This window comes from Mastacembelus armatus, chromosome 21, assembly GCF_900324485.2.
Source record: "Mastacembelus armatus chromosome 21, fMasArm1.2, whole genome shotgun sequence".
Lineage (NCBI taxonomy): Eukaryota > Metazoa > Chordata > Actinopteri > Synbranchiformes > Mastacembelidae > Mastacembelus > Mastacembelus armatus.
The window spans coordinates 26825826-26847876 of NC_046653.1; the positions used below are offsets into that span (position 1 = coordinate 26825826).

General features: G+C 38.9%; 3 protein-coding genes across 3 annotated transcripts; 1 reads left to right on the top strand and 2 right to left on the bottom strand.

The window, feature by feature from the left end:
* Window positions 1-10847: 10847 nt before the first annotated feature.
* LOC113123198 (olfactory receptor 6N2-like) lies at window positions 10848-11783 on the bottom strand. Its single transcript, XM_026295020.1, has one exon. The coding sequence runs from the start codon at window positions 11772-11774 to the stop codon at window positions 10848-10850; it is 927 nt and encodes a 308-aa protein (XP_026150805.1). The 5' UTR covers window positions 11775-11783.
* A 2670-nt stretch (window positions 11784-14453) lies between these two features.
* Window positions 14454-15380, top strand: LOC113123681 (olfactory receptor 11A1-like). The gene has a single exon (XM_026295909.1). It carries the CDS (start codon window positions 14454-14456, stop codon window positions 15378-15380), a length of 927 nt encoding a protein of 308 aa, XP_026151694.1.
* A 2919-nt stretch (window positions 15381-18299) lies between these two features.
* LOC113123199 (olfactory receptor 11A1-like) lies at window positions 18300-19235 on the bottom strand. Its single transcript, XM_026295021.1, has one exon. The coding sequence runs from the start codon at window positions 19224-19226 to the stop codon at window positions 18300-18302; it is 927 nt and encodes a 308-aa protein (XP_026150806.1). The 5' UTR covers window positions 19227-19235.
* Window positions 19236-22051: the final 2816 nt, after the last annotated feature.

Genomic DNA, 22051 nt, shown 5'->3' on the forward strand with positions numbered 1-22051 from the left:
GGTGGTATGGATCAGTCAGTCAATGTCTCGCTCACTCCAGGCATACAGCTTGATGTCATCCATGTACAGGAGGTGGCTGATAGTTGCTCCATTTTGTAGTCGGTATCCAAAGCCAGTCTTAGTGATGATCTGGCTGAGGGGGTTCAGGCCTATGCAGAACAGCAGCAGGGACAGAGCATCTCCTTGGTAGATGCCGCACTTGATGGAGGCGTGCAATTGGCTTGAGGTTGATACAAATCCTCATATGCCCTTTGTTTGGCCTTTGCCACCTCTACCTTCACCTTATGCTGCATGTCCCTGTACTCCTGTCTGTTCTCTTCTGTCCTCTCAGTGTCCCACTTCTTCTTAGCTAACCTTTTCCTCTTAACACACTCCTGAACTTCCCCATTCCACCACCAAGTCTCCTTATCTGTTGTCCTCTTTCCAGATGACACACCAAGTACCCTCCTACCTGTCTCCCTGATCACTTTAGCTGTAGCTGTCCAGTCATCTGGAAGAACCTCCTGACCTCCCAGAGCCTGTTTCAGCTCCTCCCTGAAAGCCACACAACACTCTTCCTTTTTCAACTTCCAGCACTTGGTCCTCTGCTCTGCCCTTGTCCTCTTCATCTTCCTCACCACCCAGAGTCATCCTACACACCACCATCCTATGCTGTCTGGCTACACTCTCCCCAGCCACTACTTTGCAGTCACTGATCTCTTTCAGGTTGGAACGTCTGCACAAGATGTAATCAACTTGTGTTCTCCTGCCTCCACTCTTATATGTCACCCTATGCTCCTCCCTTTTCTGGAAAAATGTGTTCACTACAACCAATTCCATCCTTTTTGCAAAGTCTACCACCATCTGTCCTTCTGGATTCCTGTCCTGCATACCAAACTTACGCATCACTTCCTCATCACCTCTGTTTCCGTCACCAACATGTCAGTTGAAGTCTGCCCCGACCGGGTTGCGACCGATCTGGTATGGAAGTTGTATTTGTGATTCCCGTGTTTGATTTGGCTTAAATTTTACGTCGGATGCCCTTCCTGACACAACCCTCTGCATTTTCCCGGACTTAGGACCAGCACATGAAGACACTGGATTGTGACCCCTGTGGTTGCATTAGCTGAAACATGAAGTCATAAAGATCAAATGATGTTGTAGCTTCAGGTCTCTGGAGGTTGATAAAGTTCTTTACAGGTCAGTTTCTATTTCTAAAAGGTTTAATGAGATCCATGGAGGGTGAAGCAATCTAATAAAAACTGTCCACAACCAACAAACAGTTCATTTTCTTTAGCTGAGCATTTCAATGTCAGCTATCTGACAGTGTTGGTGTAGTAATAATGAGACTTCTTTTTTGCTTTGTTGATTATCAATGTTGTGTTTACACTGTTTATATAATCTGTTTTCTTACTGAATATTTCAGATAACACTAATGGATTATGAGTTAAATCTCACATATATAACTCTTGATGGGTACGTTGAACTGAACCAATATAGATTTGTTTATTTTGTGAGCATGTTTACAGCATATATTCTAATAATCTGCAGTAATTCTACTATTGTGTGTCTCATAGTGATTCACAAAAACCTCCATGAGCCTATGTACATTTTCATTGCAGCTTTGTTACTGAACTCTGTTCTTTTCAGCACTGTTCTTTACCCAAAGCTACTGATTGACTTTTTATCTGAAAAACAGATCATATCATATTCAGCCTGTCTCTTTCAATATTTTATCATTTATTCTTTAGGTGGTTCAGAGTTTTTACTGTTGGCAGCCATGTCCTATGACAGGTATGTGTCTATATGTAAACCTCTGCAGTATCCAACTATCATGACAAAAACCAATGTGAGTATTTTCCTGTTTTTAGCTTGGTTTTCATCTGCATGTCATTTTGCAGGCCTAACAATACTGAATGCTAAAGCTAAACTGTGTAACTTTTCTTTCAAAGGAATATCATGTTACAATGTAATTTATGAGCTTCATTGTGTAAGATCAAGTGTAATTACTTTATATGGAGCAGTTGGGTTAATATACCTGATAATTCTCCCTTTGCTCTTCATAATGTTCTCATACACAAAGATTCTTATTATCGCCTATCGAAGTGGTAGAGAAGTCAGGAGAAAAGCTGCAGAGACCTGTTTACCTCACCTGCTGGTTTTAATCAGTTTCTCCTGTTTGAGTGTGTATGATACGATTATAGTTAGAGTGGAATCAAATTTTCCAAAGCCTGTATATTTAATAATGAATGTACAAGCAGCTGTGTACCATCCTTTGTTTAATCCACTGATATATGGGCTGAAAATGAAAGCAATTTCTAAACATCTCAAAAGGTTGTTCTGTCCAGCCAGAATCATCTGATGACAGAGGTTTGTCTGTAACACTTTACAATCATGTTCAAATAATACACCTAATTGACTTTGACTCATGCATGACTCATGATTAACTGCTTGAATTACTTTGAGATGTATGATGACTTCCTGTTTCTTACCATTCACAAATGGTCAGATCACTATGACTTTCTGTGATTAGTTCATAGATCATCAATTAAAGAATGATAATTCACAGTTTGGTTCTTGTTTGGACCAGTGGGTTGTGATAAGTTTGCTACATGCTTACAATTATCACTCTAAACGCACTGGATATAACACATTTATATTGAATTCTCTTACAAACAAATCTTAATCATATGAGTGGAGCACTGAATGGACTCTTTTGTGCCATACTGCAATCCATATTTTTCATCACTATTTAGGAATGTAGTGCATACACTGCCTGGCCAAATAAATGACACCATTTGGATTTACAGTGCATTCAGAAAATATTCAGACCCCCTTCGCTTTTGTTCATTTTGTTATGGTGCAGCCTGATACTACAATAATTTTATTTCTTCTTAAAATCTTGATTTAATGTTTTTAACAGAAACATGGTTAGATAGCAGGACAGGAAATGCAGTTCTTATTGAATCCACTCCACCCAAATTTACATTTCTATCAGAAATAATAAACTGCACAACACAGATGCCAACTCTGCAGCCATCCAGAATTGACACACTTTACACCTGTAAATGACATAACAGTTGAAAAGATCATCTCCAGTCTGAGTTCATCCACCAGCTGCCTTGATGTTTTACCCACTAGATTTCTGAAATCAGTACTCAGCAGTTTGTTACCACAACTCACTCAATTATTACTCATTACAGTCTGGAACATTTCCGAAGGCCCTGAAAATTACTGTCATCAAGCCTCTCCTGAAGAAGAGCAGTCTTGATGCTACTGAACAACTACTGGCCCATATCAAATCTGCCGTTTTTAGGCAAAATCCTTTAAAAAGTTGATTATCAACAACTTACTGACTTTCTCCTGCTAAACAACTGCTTTGATGATTTTCAGTCAGGATTTAGGCCCCATCACAGCACTGAGACCATGCTCAGTCTCTGTCTTAGTACTGCTGGATCTAAGTGCTGCTTTTGACACAGTGGACCATGTGATCCTGTTACAAAGTTTAGAGGACTGGATAGGCATCTCTGGCACTGCCCTTAAATGGTTTAAGTCCTATCTTGAAGACAGGAAGTATTTCATTGAAGTTGGTAACTGTGTGTCAGACCAAATGGCGTTGACATGTGGAGTCCCCCAGGGGTCCACCTTGGGACCCCTTTTGTTCAATCTTTACATGTTTCCTTTAGGCCAGTTAATACGCAATAAGCAATAATGTGTCCTACCATAACTATGCAGATGACACTTAGATTTACATTTCACTCACAGCAGGTGAATATGGACCAGTTGATTCATTGTGTTACTGTATTGAACAGATCACTGTGTGGATGCAAAACAACTCTCTCCAAATAAACAGTGACAAGACTGAAATAATCATCTTTGGACCACAGAAACAAAGAAAGTGTCAGCAGTCTATCTAGGGGTAATCATGGACTCAGACATGAATTTTAACAGCCACATTAAATCGATAACATCGTCAGCATTTTATCATCTCAAAAACATTGCCAGAATCAAAGGGATCATGTCTAAACCAGACTTGGAAAGACTCATCCATGCATTTATCTCTAGCAGGTTAGATTACTGTAACGGCCTGTTCACGGGGCTCTCAAAAAGAGCTGTAAGGCAGCTACAGTACATTCAGAACACTGCTGCTCAGGTCCTGACTAGAACTAGGAAGTACAACCACATTACTCTTGTTCTCAGATCTCTGCACTGGCTTCCTGTCTCTCAGAGAATAGACTTTAAAACAGCACTGCTTGTGTATAAGTCTCTTCATGGCTCAGCACCACATTACATCTGAGAACATCAGGGACAGGCCTTCTGCTTGTGCCCAGAGTCAGGATTAAACAGGGAGAAGCAGCGTTTCAGTTCTATGCAGCTAAAACCTGGAATAGTCTTCCCGATGATGTTAGACAAGCCTCATCTCTGGCAATGTTTAAGTCCAAGCAAATAACCTGTCTTTTTAGCATGGCATATAACAGATAACAACTGACAGTGTTTTATCTGGGCTCAGTTTCCTTTAACTGTAATTTCACTATTTGCTGTTTCTTATCTTGATTCTTGCCTATGTACTTTTAACTTGTCTTTTTTTTCTGTAAAGCACTTTGAATTACTCTGCATATGAATTGTTCTATACAAATAAACTTGCCTTGCACTTGTTAAAAATTCAGTTTTTTTCCCCTCATAAATCTGCACTCAATGCCACATGACAAAGTGAACACAGAATTTTATGAATGTTTGTAAATTTATTAAAAACAAAAACTGCAATATCATTTACATTTGGCAGCATTTACAGCCTCAAGTCTTTTTGGGTATGACGCAATGAGCTTTGCACACCTGGACTGGGGGATTTTCTGCAATTCATCTTTAAAAATCCTCTTAAGCTCGGTCAGGTTGGATGGGGCCATCGGTGGACAGCCATTTTCAGGTCTCTCCAGAGATGTTGGACAGGGTTCTGGCTGGACCACTCTAGGACATTCACAGGGTTGTCTCTAAACCACTCCTGTGTTGTTTTGGTTGTGGGTGTAGGGTCGTAGTCATGTTGGAAGGTGAACCTTCCGCCCATCCTGAGGTCCTGAGCACTGGGGAACAGGTTTTCATTGAGGATATCTCTGCACTTTGCACCACTCAGCTTTCCCTCAACCCTGACCAGTCTCTCAGCCCCTGCTGCTGAAAAACACACCCACAGCATGATGCTGCCTCCACCATGCTTCACTGTTGGAATGGTACTGGGCAGCTGATGAGAGGTTTCTGGTTTCCTCCAGACATAATGTTTAGAATTGAGGCCAAACAGCTCAGTCTTCATCAGACCAGACCAGAGAATCTTGTTCTTCACAGTCTCAGAGTCCTTCTGTGATTTTTTTTTTTTTTTTTTTGCAAACTCTAAGCAGCTTTCATGTGTTTTGCACTAAGAGGCTTCTGTCTAGCCACTCTGCTATAAAGCCCAGATCGGTGGAGGGATCAATGAAGAAGTTTGCCATCATACTAAGAGGTGACCATCGGTTCTTGGTCACCTCTTAGTAAAATGGCAAACTTCTTCATTTTGAGTACTGTGGAGACCCCTGTGCGCCTGGGAACCTTCAGTGCAGAAGAAATGTTGAGTATCCTTCCCCAGCTCTGTGCCTATCAACAATCCTGTCTCTGAGCTCTGCAGGCAGTTCCTTTGAACTCATGACTTTGTTTTTCTCCTGATATGCATTGCCAGACGTGAGCCTATTCAAATCATGTCCAATAAAATTAATTTACCACAGTTGGGCTCCAATCAAGGTGTAGAAACATCTCAGCAATGATCAAGAGAATTGGGAGGCACCTGAGCTAATTTTCACGTCGTTGCAAATGGTCTGAATACTTATGGAAATGTGATAAAATACTGTTTTGTCGTTATGTGGCTCTGAGTAGGACTGACAAAAAATGATCATAAAGAACTGTAGTATCAGGCTGCAGCATTACAAAACGAAAAAGTGAAAGGGGTCTGAAGACTTTCACAGAAGAAATGTGTCCAAAAGAAGTTTGAAAGTTCATGATTGGAGATCACTAAAAGAGTTGGTCAAGTTGCATCATAGAATATTCACAGCAGAAATCACATTTACGTTTAAAAACCTGTTTTTGAATCTTGGTTGAAATCTTATTTATATTCCTTAACTTTCAAATCAGCATGACTTTTGGTGTTTTTATTATTTATATAGTTTTGCTTTACTATTTTGTATTTATTCGTTGCTTTTACCGATTTTAATTATCTGCACATTTTATTTGAATATGTTGTTTCATATTACAGTACAGAACCTGTAATGAGCACAGTTTCTGGAGACACAACAGGCAACTGTTTTTAGTGAAAAATCTCTAAAAAATGAACTGTAATGTTTGTAAGGTAACTAAACACATCCTGACATTAAATTATTTCCAGTGATCAGACAAATCACATCTCTGCAATATTCTTTCACAATAAGGAATCAGTGTTGATGAAATTAGTTTGTTTTACCCTGACAGAACAACTTTCTCCTGACTTCTCCACAGCTGTGATAACATATTATAAGTATCCTGGTGTATGTGAAAAGTATGAAGAGCACAGGGAGAACAATAATATTTGACAAAACAGCCCATATACAGTTACAGCTCTGGAACTCACACAAAAACGTTTATAAATTGAGTTATTGCAAAAAATTACTTTCAAAGTAAAACTACAGAGTTTTTGATTAGCGCTCATTGTTGCAGGTCCTATGTCCTGACATGCAGGCACAAGCCAAGATAAAGCCAGAAAGACACTGACTCTTCTTTTTGTCCTTTTTGTTCTTTTTGTGAGATATTCCTAACATTTCTGAAAACTTCATAAGTGGACCTTAATTGAGATTATTTGCTCAAACAGAAATAATCTTTTGAATTGAGATTTTTTTCTGAATTGAGATTTTTTTCTGCATTGTCATATTTCTAATTGATTTCTCTGCTTTCTGCCTCAATCCTGGACTATTTTGCTGAATTCTTGTCCAGCCAATGCTTCTCTGGAAATCTGGCTCTATGAAGTCTAGAGAATTCCAGTTTATATAAAATATGCATAAAAGACTTAAAATGGCTGCACAAAAGCTGGACAGCACCTTAAAGTCCATGAGTCTCTCAGCATGGATACTGAGATTGGTCCATAAATGGACAGTTGACCCATGATGGTAATGATGGATCAGTAACAGGTGGCAGCAGTGGACGGATGAGTTGCAGCTGATGGACTGTTGTTTCATAGCTTTGATGATGGACTCAGAATGAATCAAGCAGTACTACAGTTTACACACAGGTTCATGTAGAATACATAAACGAATGTGACGACCAGTTCCAGTCGCTCATCAGTACTGAACTGAATGATATGAATGGCCCTTAGGTCGTAAACCAGATTAGTTATATCTTAAAGAAAATCTCCATCAATGCTGTGAGCTATGAAAGAAAAGTCTCAGTCATCAAGGCCTTCATCCATGATTTCTGACTATCAAGAGGCCACTGTGAAAATTTCACCACATAGGCTGTTTGTATTTATTTATTTGTATGATATAAGCGTGGCAGCACAGTGATTCAGTGGTTAGCACTGTTGCCTCACAGCAAGAAGGTTCCTGGTTTGAAACCCATCAGAGACCTTTCTGTGTGGAGTTTGCACGTTCTCCCTGTGCTTGTGTGGGTTTTCTCCAGGTACTCTGGTTTCCTCCCACAGTCCAAAAACATGTATGTCAGGTTGATTGGTGACTCTAAATTGCCCATAGGAGTGAGTGTGAGTGTGTGAGGCAAGTTTATTTATATAGCACAATTCATACACAGAGTAATTCAAAGTGCTTTACAGAAATAAAAGACAGGTTAAAAATACATAAGCAAGAATAAAAATAAAAGGCATGCCACCACTTTGTCACCATATTTGCCCCTTATGATATCGACTATTGGACCACGCTGACCCATATTTGTGGGTCCCCTACTTTCAGTTTGTCCCATCCCTGATGGACTAAGAGTACCTCAACACAGACTATCTGCGGAGACGATCCTGAGTCCTGGACCCTTACATCGAGTAGACTACAGCTGGAGGTTCAGAAAACTGAACGTGGTAGATGGAGTGACTGGGATGTGGGAAGGAAGCCGGAATAGTCTATGGTAAGCTTGGTTGCTGTCTAAGCCAGGACCCGTTAATGCCGAGGGAGCCGAGACAGATGGGAAGTTTAGTCCAGTTTGTTTCCACACAGAGCAATATCTGATGGTACAGTTTTTCCATGGTCAGAGGCTCCTGGTGATCTGGGGGGGACAACTCAGAGAATCCAGGGGTTGCAACTAAACTCGTATTTTTCTAATCATGAAACAGAAACAAGGCACATAGCATGGCATGGCATTCTTGGTCTCTTAACTTGGTTATTAATGTATAGTCATTTTTTCTGAAATAATCACAGATAAATGTGAATTCTAAAAAGAATATCTAAAAAATGCTTTTATTTGCATGACAAAGAGGCAGTTTACTGTTTGTTAACACACTGAAGTTATCCTCAAGTTCAACAATGTAATTCTGATCAGGAATTTTCCACTATTATTCTTTAATGGCATGAATGAAACAAATTAAAACAACAAATGAAATTTAGATTATTTTATACAGTAGATTGTAGTGTAGGGAAAAAAAATATTTATCCTAATGTCAATGTTTACATAAGAAAGTTCAGTAATATAAATGTGATATATTGGCTGATGTGGTTATTCTTAGCACTAATATAGTATACACCTTTGAATTTTCATTTTAATCTTCTATTTGTAGTTTTTCAGCATGTATACTTTAACCACTCTTTGAGCAAAAATCATATTTACTGCTGCACATGCTGACGCCAGAGAAATCCTTTTTTTCTCAATTCCAGCTGTGACTTGAATGATTCTGTGCCTGGACACACTGGTTTTTGTGTGTGGTGGACTATTTCATTTCAGAGGTGTCCATTTGACAAGGTTAAAATGCTTGTTTGTTTCAAAACATCTTTATATTAGTGAGAAAAATAAAAACAAAATAAACCTACAATAAATTATGCCACTTAGTTAAAGGTTCGATTTGTTTTATTTAGAGAGATTTTAGTGTGTACATTAGTGTGTAAGCACCAGAAAATACCAACCGTTACATTTTCTAAGACCCACATTCCACAAAACCCTACTCTACTCCCGACCTCGAAATTTTGGACGTTCCCAAGAGGATGGAAAGTGGTTGTGGTCAGGATAAAAACAGTAACAGAGCAGCCTCAATTGGCAAAAGCGGGATAGGCGGGAGCTGTTTTGAACCTGCTCAAAAACCTCTCCCCCGACCACTAGAGAGCGGCAGTAGAGCAGGAATGGGTCGAGAAGCGCAGAAGTTAAACGGGAATGGGATGGAAGTCAAGTGTAACTGATCGGCAACACTGTGAACAGGACAGTATCAATTTGGGAGTGTGGGACCACCGCTAATTATACCTTCATTAACGCTGGCGGCACCGCCGCCATTTAATTCCCATTCTACTCAGGCCCTGTTGACAAAGAGAGAACCCGTAGCAAAGTGCATCCTAAAATTGTTCCAACTTGGGGTTTCCAAACCACATTGTAATGGCAAAAGTTAAAAATGCCCTCGATACAACCTTTATACAGTAACATCTGTCGTGGAAATTTCTTTAAGTTTGAGAGTTGCTAATTCTCAGAAACAACCACAAGTGTGATGAATCATCTCAGGTGTAATCACGGGTGCCTGGAGAGAAGTCTTTGCAGAATTCTCTGACTTTGTGTTACAGAATCAGGTTAATATATATATGTCAAAAGGGATGGACTCATATTGGAGAAGACCCTACATGTTTGTTCAGGTGTCCTCTGGCTTCAGGCCTCTACCAGCACTAAACAAATTGTTGGCAGTTATTTACAACCCTCTAAAACCCTAAAACACTACACCAATAAAATCCACACACCATGCATGGTCAAAGTGACCCTTTGACATGGTGTAAAACCCCCACACATCCTTCAGAGAAACAAATGTTCTCTGTTGCTGCAGAAAAAAAACTCTGTTGGGCTTTTTTTAAGCACAGCCATTATCTTTCCATTTTAATGAAGAGGAAATTGTGTTGCCCAGAAATTTGTGTTTATCCACCTGTTGTTTTCCTGGTCATTATTGACCAGTGGACAGAATTTACTCTTATATAAGTCAACAACAACCCCTCTGCTTTTATCAACACTGAACTTCATATTGCTGTAGATGCACTAGTCTGCTACAGAGAAAACTTCACCAAGAGGATTCATCATTACTCGTCACTACACCCACTAGTCGGGTGTCATCTGTAAAATTAAACATTTGTACAGACTGAAAGTGGGAGAAACTACGTGACCTGTCCTAACTGTCTGCTTCCTCCCATGTAGAACAGCTAAAATCCACTTACACAGGGAGCAATGAACTTCGAGATGAAGGAGTTTGTCCTACAACTTGGATTCACACAGAGCTGTGGGTTGTAAATAACACTAGAATATGTCTCCAAATGTTCATGTATAGAACATAGGCACATGCAAATAGCATCATCCACTGATTTGTTCTGTTAGTGTGCAAACTGACTTAAAAATCCTGTTACAAACCATCAATGAAAAACCTCTGAAAAACACAATAAACCTGAAATAGCATGTAGGTGTTATTACACACAGATTGATTTGTACAAGAAAAATCTAAGATCCAGACTGGAACTTGTAGCCCACAGGACAGAAATGACTGGTTTTAGAGAAACTACAGAAAACAGTCACCACATTGTTGGAGCTGACAATGGTCTTTACTGAGTGTTAGTCATCAGAACAAACCCTGACATGAAATTCTTTCCACACATCAGAGAAATATCACCTCTGGATTGTTATGACTGAAGAACTAATCAATACTGAATACCTTAATTCTTTTTGTCTAGATGTAGCAACCGCTTGAGGTGTTTAGAGATTTCTTTCATTTTTAGTCCATAGATAATTGGATTAAATAGAGGATGATACAAGATCAGTTGTAAAGTCATTACTAATTGTGCAATTTTTGGAATATCTGATTCCAGTCGCATTAATATGACATCATATGTGCACAGCAAGGAAAAGTTGATCAAAACCAGCAGGTGAGGTAAACAGGTCTCTGTAGCTTTTGTCCTGACTTCTTTGCTACTTCGATAGGCGATTACAAATATCTTTGCATATGTAAAAAGTATGAAAACCATAGGAACATATGCAACATTTAGCAAAATGAACAAACCATATATATATATAGCTCTTGAAGACACACAGTGAAGTTTATAAATGGAGTTATTACAAAAAATGACTTTCAGAGTGAAGTTACAGAGTTTTTGATTAGCGCTCAGTGTTGCCGATCCCACAAGCTGACATGCAGGCAAAAGCCAAGATAAAGCCAGGAAAATACTCACTGTGCTTCTTCTCATGATAGTTGGATACTGCAGAGGTTTACATATAGACACATACCTGTCATAGGCCATGGCTGCCAACAGTAAAAACTCTGAACCTCCCAAAGCGTAAAACATATAAAACTGAACAAGACAGGCCTGATAAGATATGATCTGTTGTTCAGATAAAAAGTCGATCAGTAGCTTTGGGTAGATATTAGTGCTGTAAAGAACAGAGTTCAGTAACAAAGCTGCAATGAAAATGTACATAGGCTCATGGAGGTCTCTGTGTTTCCAGATCAGGTACACAATAGTAGAATTACTGCAGATTATTAGAATATAAACTGTAAAAAGAACCATAAAAAAAAGGTATCTGTATTTGTGAACCTCCACATGCCCACCAAAAATTAGATATGTTATATTTACTTCTTCCTCCATTAAGTTAAATATAAACTATTGATTATTATGGCAGACAGACAATATCTAACAGGAATATGTAAATAAAATAGAAGAGGATTTTGCTTTGAAAATTGTAGTAACACCTTTTCTGTATTAGTTTCGTATATTCATTCACAGTTGCCTGATCTTCAAACTCACTGAGTGCTCATGTCCAAAGCTCAGAGAGAGAACTGTTGGAACCTGTGAAATATTTTTATCAGCCTGATTCATCCTCCATGGATCTCATTAAACTTTCCACCCAGACTGACTAACATGTAAACAACTTCATCAAACTCTGGAGGCCTGAATCCAAGGTTGTTGTTCCTCCTGTTGACATCACCTTCTTAATGGGTCTTGTGAGCAGCTATTTTGTTTTGTTATAAGGTACTTATTCTATTGATTCATATTATTCTGTTAATTTTTTATGGAAAATGGCAAAGTAAAAAATAAACCTGTTACTACTCAGCTTCTTACTATCATCTGCTTCCATCTAGTTTGGAACAACAGCAACAGACCCAGACAACAGCAACTGATTTTCAAACCTGCATTTTGAGACATTATTTAACTTCCCCTATGGAAAAACATTTTTATAAAGCCTGTTGTCATAAATGAGGTCCCAAACTGGATCTACTGCTTTTGAAGTGGTTTTGAAGTTTTGGTATTTGTGTTATTTATCTGACCACAAAACCATTATGAGCAAAGCAAAGAAGACACAGATCACTGTATACACCTCCTATAACTCTTTGACATTGTAATTCTGCTTATTTTAGCCTGTTGGAAATAGTAAGTTGACTTATGGTTGAAGTCTAGAAGAAGAAGAATCTCATCAATGAACTCATCTCTCTGGCCTCAGCCCAAGCTAATCATATTTTACTTGAACAGATTTCTGCTTCCGTAGCCTTGTCTCCACGACATCTTCCTTGCTGCAGTTCCTGGCAGAGTTGGTCCCTATGCTGCCATGGTCGAATGCTGGTGCTGTGTCCGATCAAGTCAAATGAGTTTCTAGTTTTTCTTTGTTTTATAAGAACCTCAAGTGAACCTAATGGAAACACTAACAAAGGTACAAGAAGCTTCAGCTGCAAGAGCTAGTTATTCCAGGCCTAAGAGGCCTCAACTACAGGACACAGTTTGTCAGATTCATACCAGACTCCCAGGTCCCCATTCTCCATGCCAAGTAGTGATGACACAGAGATTGCTTCATGTGGTCCATGGTATCAAGATGGAATCTGTGGGGACCCTGCATCAGCCCTTACGTCTTTCTAAAAACTTTGGCTCTTGCTGTGGGGTCCAATACTTTAGCTCTCCCGGTGCTGGAGCCTTTCTGGAGCCCCTGCCTCCACTTCTGGTTGGTGGTGTATCCCCGTTCCCGTGATTTGGATTTTGCCACAGTCATTCTGTGCAGTCTTCGGATGCAGGTTGTAAGAAGATAATTAAAGGACAAAGACTTAAAGTCCAAGAGCAAATGGATGGTAGGTGTGTGAGTGCACATTCTGACTCTACATTCTGACTAACAAAAAGACTTTGTGCTGCTGATTGACATTCTTAAGCAATAAGGAAAAGTCTGTAGTTATCGATAGGTGACTTCCTTTAATGACCAGTGTATTGAATGCTTTAGTCAGATTTTTAGTCTCCATGCATGGCTCTAATTCAACTGTAAGGTGGAATTGTCTTCTCCTTGATATAAAAAATTCTTCTTCTTCAAAGCAAAAATAGAAACTCATTTGATTTGATTGTTTAAGGGTGTTCTTGATTTTAGCACCATTGTTGCCTTTAGTTTATCCCATGGCTTTGCTTTTATTCCGCTCACTGGGGGATTTCATTTTATTTTGTACTTGTAAACATGTTAGTCCAACAGAAGTCGTGTTTAATCAAATTTCTCAAAGTCAGCTCAACACACCCTGATAATGCAGCAGTCACTTGAGCTAGTCCTGCATGTACACACCTTCATCTGACACAAAACGGCCTAGGTGCAGATCCACAGAGCACACAAAGTGGGGCATAGCAGAGGTCATGTTCGTGGCGCACCCCAGGAGCATATGGTGGTGTCTGCCTTCAGATAACACTATAGCACACAAAGGATAGCGTGCCTCTCATTTGTCCAAAAAGTAAGGCACACAGCACATATGAAATGCATTTAGCTAGTTGTCCATATTTTCCATGTTGTCACAGCTAACATGCTACCAGTTAACCGCTTGCTAACTTATTTGCCATTGTTCAGTCTGTGACTTAATAGGTCAACTGTAAAAAAGTCACACTTTTTTAGTTCTCTAGCTAGTCATGCAAACAAACAAAGTTTGGAGAGACTAATATACAGGTGAAATTTATAGTCCAGAATGTATATTTATCACATAGGCCATCAACCCATTTCTATTGAAGAATTTTAATATTACACAGTGACATATAGGATAAAATATGTGTCTAAGTAAAAGAGGCCAAACAGTCCTGCAACTTCAGGCCTCCAGGGTTTGATGACAGTCTTCACAAGTCAGACTCTTTCAGAAGAAAGTTTAATGAGATCCATAGAGGATGAAGCCATCTAATAAAACTTCCAGCAGCCTCAAACACTGTCAGGTTTTTGCAGAAGGGTCTGCTGTGTTTGAACAAATGACACTCCTTTAGTCTATGTTGGATCTGTAATCTGTATGTTTTATTAGTAAACATTTATTTTAGTTAATATAAATGGAGAATGAACTTAATATAACATATATAAATCTCGGTGGGCACGTGGAAGTGCACAAATACAAATATCTATATTTTCTCATCATGTTTACAGCATATATTCTAATAATCTGCAGTAATTCTACTATTGTGTGTTTTATCTGGATTCACAAAAACCTCCATGAGCCTATGTACATTTTCATTGCAGCTTTGTTACTGAACTCTGTTCTTTTCAGCACTAATATCTACCCAAAGTTGTTAATTGACTTTTTATCTGAAAAACAGATCATATCATATTCAGCCTGTCTCTTTCAATATTTTATATTTTACACTTCATGTGGTGCAGAGTTTCTACTGTTGACAGCCATGTCCTATGACAGGTATGTGTCTATATGTAAACCTCTGCAGTATCCAACTATCATGACAACAACTGTTGTCAGTGTTTTACTGCTTGTAGCTTGGCTTGTGCCTGTTTTTCAGGTAGCAGTGACAACAATACTGAGTGCTCAGGCTAAAATGTGTGACTTTACTTTAAAAGGAATATTTTGTACAAATGCAATTTATGGACTTCAGTGTATAAGATCAAGTGTGATAACTGTATATGGTTTGATTGCCTTTTTAGACATGGTAATTCTCCCTTTGCTCTTCATAATTTTCACATACACAAAGATATTTATTATCGCCTATCGAAGTGGTAGAGAAGTCAGGAGAAAAGCTGCAGAGACCTGTTTACCTCACCTTCTGGTTTTAATGAATTATTCCTGTTTGAGTGTGTATGATGTGAGTATAGCTCGAGTGGAATCCAGTTTTCCAAAAACTGCACGTTTAATAATGACATTACAAATAATTTTGTACCATCCTTTGTTTAATCCACTGATATATGGACTGAAAATGAAAGAAATTTCTAAACATCTCAAAAGGTTGTTCTGTCCAGCCAGAATCATCTGATGCATTAACAACGGTTATTAATGTATAGTCATTTTTTCTGAAATAATCACAGATAAATGTGAATTCTAAAAAGAATATCTAAAAAATGCTTTTATTTGCATGACAAAGAGGCAGTTTACTGTTTGTTAACACACTGAAGTTATCCTCAAGTTCAACAATGTAATTCTGATCAGGAATTTTCCACTATTATTCTTTAATGGCATGAATGAAACAAATTAAAACAACAAATAAAATTTAGATTATTTTATACAGTAGATTGTAGTGTAGGGAAAAAAAATATTTATCCTAATGTCAATGTTTACATAAGAAAGTTCAGTAATATAAATGTGATATATTGGCTGATGTGGTTATTCTTAGCACTAATATAGTATACACCTTTGAATTTTCATTTTAATCTTCTATTTGTAGTTTTTCAGCATGTATACTTTAACCACTCTTTGAGCAAAAATCATATTCACTGCTGCACATGCTGACGCCAGAGAAATCCTTTTTTTCTCAATTCCAGCTGTGACTTGAATGATTCTGTGCCTGGACACACTGGTTTTTGTGTGTGGTGGACTATTTCATTTCAGAGGTGTCCATTTGACAAGGTTAAAATGCTTGTTTGTTTCAAAACATCTTTATATTAGTGAGAAAAATAAAAACAAAATAAACCTACAATAAATTATGCCACTTAGTTAAAGGTTCGATTTGTTTTATTTAGAGAGATTTTAGTGTGTACATTAGTGTGTAAGCACCAGAAAATACCAACCGTTACATTTTCTTAATCTAAGACCCATGTTCCACAAAACCCTACTCTACTCCCGACCTCGAAATTTTGGACGTTCCCAAGAGGATGGAAAGTGGTTGTGGTCAGGATAAAAACAGTAACAGAGCAGCCTCAATTGGCAAAAGCGGGATAGGCGGGAGCTGTTTTGAACCTGCTCAAAAACCTCTCCCCCGACCACTAGAGAGCGGCAGTAGAGCAGGAATGGGTCGAGAAGCGCAGAAGTTAAACGGGAATGGGATGGAAGTTAAGTGTAACTGATCGGCAACACTGTGAACAGGACAGTATCAATTTGGGAGTGTGGGACCACCGCTAATTATACCTTCATTAACGCTGGCGGCACCGCCGCCATTTAATTCCCATTCTACTCAGGCCCTGTTGACAAAGAGAGAACCCGTGCATGTACTTCTGTGTACATCACCTACACTTTCATGAGAAAAGAGCGTATCTTAGTTGGGGTAGGTGTAAGTACAGTGGGTTGGCCCGTGAGTTGGTCGTCAGCAGCGTATCTACAGCGTAAATAGGACGGTAATGGTGCTGACTTGGGGTTTAAATGTAAATGTATCATAAGTTAAAAATTTTGGGTGTAGCGGGAACGTGATCGAAGCGTGAGTAATGCATAGGTAAAGGGTTTATTCATGAAATTTCTCCCTGCTCCTGACCTGAGCATAAACAATAAGTCAGGAGAGAGTGGGAAGAGCATGGACAGGTCCTGAGTCTATGGAATGTGGGTCTGTGTGCAGTGCTCCTATGTTTCCACAGTAGCCCAGAATGGACAAAGCCAGACACTGGAGTGGAGGTAGTAAAGTGCATCCTAAAATTGTTCCAACTTGGGGTTTCCAAACCACATTGTAATGGCAAAAGTTAAAAATGCCCTCGATACAACCTTTATACAGTAACATCTGTCGTGGAAATTTCTTTAAGTTTGAGAATTGCTAATTCTCAGAAACAACCACAAATGTGATGAATCATCTCAGGTGTAATCACGGGTGCCTGGAGAGAAGTCTTTGCAGAATTCTCTGACTTTGTGTTACAGAATCAGGTTTATATATCTTTGTCAAAAGGGATGGACTCATATTGGAGAAGACCCTACATGTTTGTTCAGGTGTCCTCTGGCTTCAGGCCTCTACCAGCACTAAACAAATTGTTGGCAGTTATTTACAACCCCCTAAAACACTACACCAATAAAATCCACACACCATGCATGGTCAAAGTGACCCTTTGACATGGTGTAAAACCCCCACACATCCTTCAGAGAAACAAATGTTCTCTGTTGCTGCAGAAAAAAAACTCTGTTGGGCTTTTTTTAAGCACAGCCATTATCTTTCCATTTTAATGAAGAGGAAATTGTGTTGCCCAGAAATTTGTGTTTATCCACCTGTTGTTTTCCTGGTCATTATTGACCAGTGGACAGAATTTACTCTTATATAAGTCAACAACAACCCCTCTGCTTTTATCAACACTGAACTTCATATTGCTGTAGATGCACTTGTCTGCTACAGAGAAAACTTCACCAAGAGGATTCATCATTACTCGTCACTACACCCACTAGTCTGGTGTCATCTGTAAAATTAAACATTTGTACAGACTGAAAGTGGGAGAAACTACGTGACCTGTCCTAACTGTCTGCTTCCTCCAATGTAGAACAGCTAAAATCCACTTACACAGGGAGCAATGAACTTCGAGATGAAGGAGTTTGTCCTACAACTTGGATTCACACAGAGCTGTGGGTTGTAAATAACACTAGGATATGTCTCCAAATGTTCATGTATAGAACATAGGCACATGCAAATAGCATCATCCACTGATTTGTTCTGTTAGTGTGCAAACTGACTTAAAAATCCTGTTACAAACCATCAATGAAAAACTTCTGAAAAACACAATGAACCTGAAATAGCATGTAGGTGTTATTACACACATATTGATTTGTACAAGAAAAATCTAAGATCCAGACTGAAACTTGTAGCCCACAGGACAGAAATGACTGGTTTTAGAGAAACTACAGAAAACAGTCACCACATTGTTGGAGCTGACAATGGTCTTTACTGAGTGTTAGTCATCAGAACAAACCCTGACATGAAATTCTTTCCACACATCAGAGAATTATCACCTCTGGATTGTTATGACTGAAGAACTAATCAATACTGAATACCTTAATTCTTTTTGTCTAGATGTAGCAACCGCTTGAGGTGTTTAGAGATTTCTTTCATTTTTAGTCCATAGATAATTGGATTAAATAGAGGATGATACAAGATCAGTTGTAAAGTCATTACTAATTGTGCAATTTTTGGAATATCTGATTCCAGTCGCATTAATATGACATCATATGTGCACAGCAAGGAAAAGTTGATCAAAACCAGCAGGTGAGGTAAACAGGTCTCTGTAGCTTTTGTCCTGACTTCTTTGCTACTTCGATAGGCGATTACAAATATCTTTGCATATGTAAAAAGTATGAAAACCATAGGAACATATGCAACATTTAGCAAAATGAACAAACCAAGTATGGATAAAGCTCTTGAAGGCACACAGTGAAGTTTGTAAATTGAGTTATTGCAAAAAATGACTTTCAGAGTAAAACCACAGAGTTTTTGATTAGCGCTCAGTGTTGCTGTTCCCACAACCTCACATGCAGGCACAAGCCAAGATAAAGCCAGAAAGATACTGACTCTTCTTTTTGTCATGATAGTTGGATACTGCAGAGGTTTACATATAGACACATACCTGTCATAGGACATGGCTGCCAACAGTAAAAACTCTGAACCTCCCAAAGCGTAAAACATATAAAACTGAACCAGACAGGCCTGATAAGATATGATCTGTTGTTCAGATAAGAAGTCAATCAGTAGCTTTGGGTAGATATTAGTGCTGTAAAGAACAGAGTTCAGTAACAAAGCTGCAATGAAAATGTACATAGGCTCATGGAGGTCTCTGTGTTTCCAGATCAGGTACACAATAGTAGAATTACTGCAGAGTATTAGAATATAAACTGTAAAAAGAACCATAAAATAAAGATATCTGTATTTGTGAACCTCCACATGCCCACCAAAAATTAGATATGTTATATTTACTTCTTCCTCCATTAATTTAAATATAAACTATTGATTGTTATGGCAGACAGACAATATCGAACAGGAATATGTAAATAAAATAGAAGAGGATTTTGCTTTGAAAATTGTAGTAACACCTTTGCTGTATTAGTTTCGTATATTGATTCACAGTTACCTGATCTTCAAACTCACTGAGTGCTCATGTCCAAACCTCAGAGAGAGAACGGTTGGACCCTGTGAAATATTTTTATCAGCCTGATTCATCCTCCATGGATCTCATTAAACTTTCCACCCAGACCGACTAACATGTAAACAACTTCATCAAACTCTGGAGACCTGAATCCAAGGTTGTTGTTCCTCTTGTTGACATCACCTTCTTAATGGGTCTTGTGAGCAGCTATTTTGTTTTGTTATAAGGTACTTACACTATTGATACATATTATTCTGTTCATTTGTATAGAAAATGGCAAAGTAAAAAAAATACACCTGCTATTACTCAGCTGTCATCTGACCTTCTGACCTTTGGATCCGCTGGCGGAGGAGGAAGTGGGACAGACTTAGCAGACCTAAACGTATTGTGAGGGTCTGTTGGGAATGTTTGGCCGAACCCTCTGTCAACATGATGTGAAAGTCATCTTGTTCACTCACAGAAAACAATACACTGATTCAAATTTTCTAAAACACTTTTTGTTTCGAAAGGGCATATGCAGGAAGGTGTGTCTGACCATGAATAATCATGTGATTTACCCAAGAAGACAAAGACCCACATAATGAGCCTTTCAGGCTGGAATGTGGCTTAGAGGTAATTAGTGCAATACAATGCAGATTCAAATGTTCATCATATGCGTCGCATTTTTCCTCTGAGGACAAAGTAAACTCTTCATTGCTGTCTAGAACTATCCAAAATGTTTCTTCACCTGCGTGGCATGTCATCATCTGAACATACAGAATAAGTGAGTAAATTCTATTATGAAGCTTGACGTTTTATGCCATTTCTTGGGGTGTGCACATAAGTACCTGGCTAGAAATTTACCGGTCAATCTACTTTCCCACTCTCATCTATGGTCATGAGCTTTGGGTCATGAAAGAATGGACAAGATCTCGGGTACAAGCGACTGAAATGAGTTTCCTTCGCAGGGTGGCTGGGCACTCCCTTAGAAATAGGATGAGGAGCTTGGTCAACCAGGAGGACCTTGGAGTAGAACCAGGCTCCTCCACATTGTGAGGAGCCAGCTGAGGTGGCTCGGGCATCTGTACCAGATGCCTCCTGGGTGTGTCCCTAGGGAGGTGTTCTAGGCATGTACCACCAGGAGGAGACCCTGGGGACTCATGAGGAAATGCTGGAGGGACTATGTCACTTGACTGGCCTGGAAACACCTTGGTGTCCGCCGGAGGTTAGAGTGGAGGAAATGTCCAGGGAAAAGGAAGTGTGGGCATCCCTGCTTAGGCTGCTTCCCCCACGACCCGGCCCCAGATAAGCAGAAGAAGATAGATAGATGGATGGATGGATGGCATTCTTCTGCCATCGACTAAAGACCTTGGGAGGAAAAGTGGTCTGCCTTTTTTGATATAGAACATCTGTGTTAAGTGACTAATCCAACTTATTGTCCAGCTACATGCCTAGATATTTGTAGGCTGGCACCACTTCAGTGTCCATGCCACTGATATTGACTGGATGAGGAGGGGACCTAGACCTTTGAAAATCTATTTCTGTTGTCTTAGAGGGGATCAGCAGAAAACAGTTTATGTAACACCAAACCTGTGTAAGTCCTACCTGTCAATATTTGGATACCAAAATCTGGGAGACCTATGAATGGGGGTGGTGCTGTGCCTCCACTGAAAATAAATTGTTGCATCCAGCTGTTTTTAAATTTGTTTTAAGTTTATTTTGTTTTTTTTTTTCACTGGAGGACCACCTGAGTTTTCTCCCATTTCTACCAGTAATGTTTGGTTCAACTTCCAATATGTACTACCTGCACAGATATCAGACTGTATTTACTGGATTGCATGTTGTCAGGCTGAGGTTACAAATGGATTAAAGTTTTTGTGATGTATTGATTATATCAGTATGATGAGTTTCAAACAAGATCAGGAAACTGGACAACCTTGTAATAATATATTGATATTACATTGAACATTACATTGTACCTAGGCAGGATGATTTCTGCCTGGTTGCAGATGAAAACATGTGTTACTCTGCAGTAATTCTTCTGTTGTGTGTCTTATCTGGGTTCACAAAAACCTCCATGAGCCTATGTACATTTTCATTGCAGCTTTGTTACTTAACTCAGTTCTTTACAGCAATACTGTTTATCCAAAGCTTATCACTTAAAGCTACCCAAAATGTATCCACTTCTTATGTGAAAACAGACCATATCATATTCAGCCTGTCTTTTTACAAATTATTCTTTACTTGGTTCAGAGTTTTTACTGTTGGCAGCCATGTCCTATGACAGGTATGTATCTATATGTAAACCTCTGCAGAATCACACTATCATGACAACAACAAACATCTGTATTTTCTTGGATTTAGCTTGGATTTTGCCTGTTTGCCATATTGCAGTCCCAGAAATACTGGGTAACTGTGTAACTTTACTTTAAAAGGAATATTTTGAAAACAATGAAAATTAATGGGTTTCAATGTGTAAAATCAAAAGTAATATCTGTATATGGTGTAGTTGCTTTAGTAGATCTTTTCTATTCTCCCTTTTCTCTTCATAGTTTTCACGTACACAAAGATTCTTATTATCACCTATCAAAGTGGTAGAGAAGTCAGGAGAAAAGCCGCAGAGAGCTGTTTACCTCACCTGTTGGTTTTAATCAGTTACTCCTGTTTGTGTATATATGATATTATTATA

Coding starts and splice junctions, on each gene's coding strand:
- LOC113123681 (XM_026295909.1), top strand. CDS start 14,454: ATGGAGAATGAACTTAATATAACATATATAAATCTCGGTGGGCACGTG.
- LOC113123198 (XM_026295020.1), bottom strand. CDS start 11,774: ATGGAGGAAGAAGTAAATATAACATATCTAATTTTTGGTGGGCATGTG.
- LOC113123199 (XM_026295021.1), bottom strand. CDS start 19,226: ATGGAGGAAGAAGTAAATATAACATATCTAATTTTTGGTGGGCATGTG.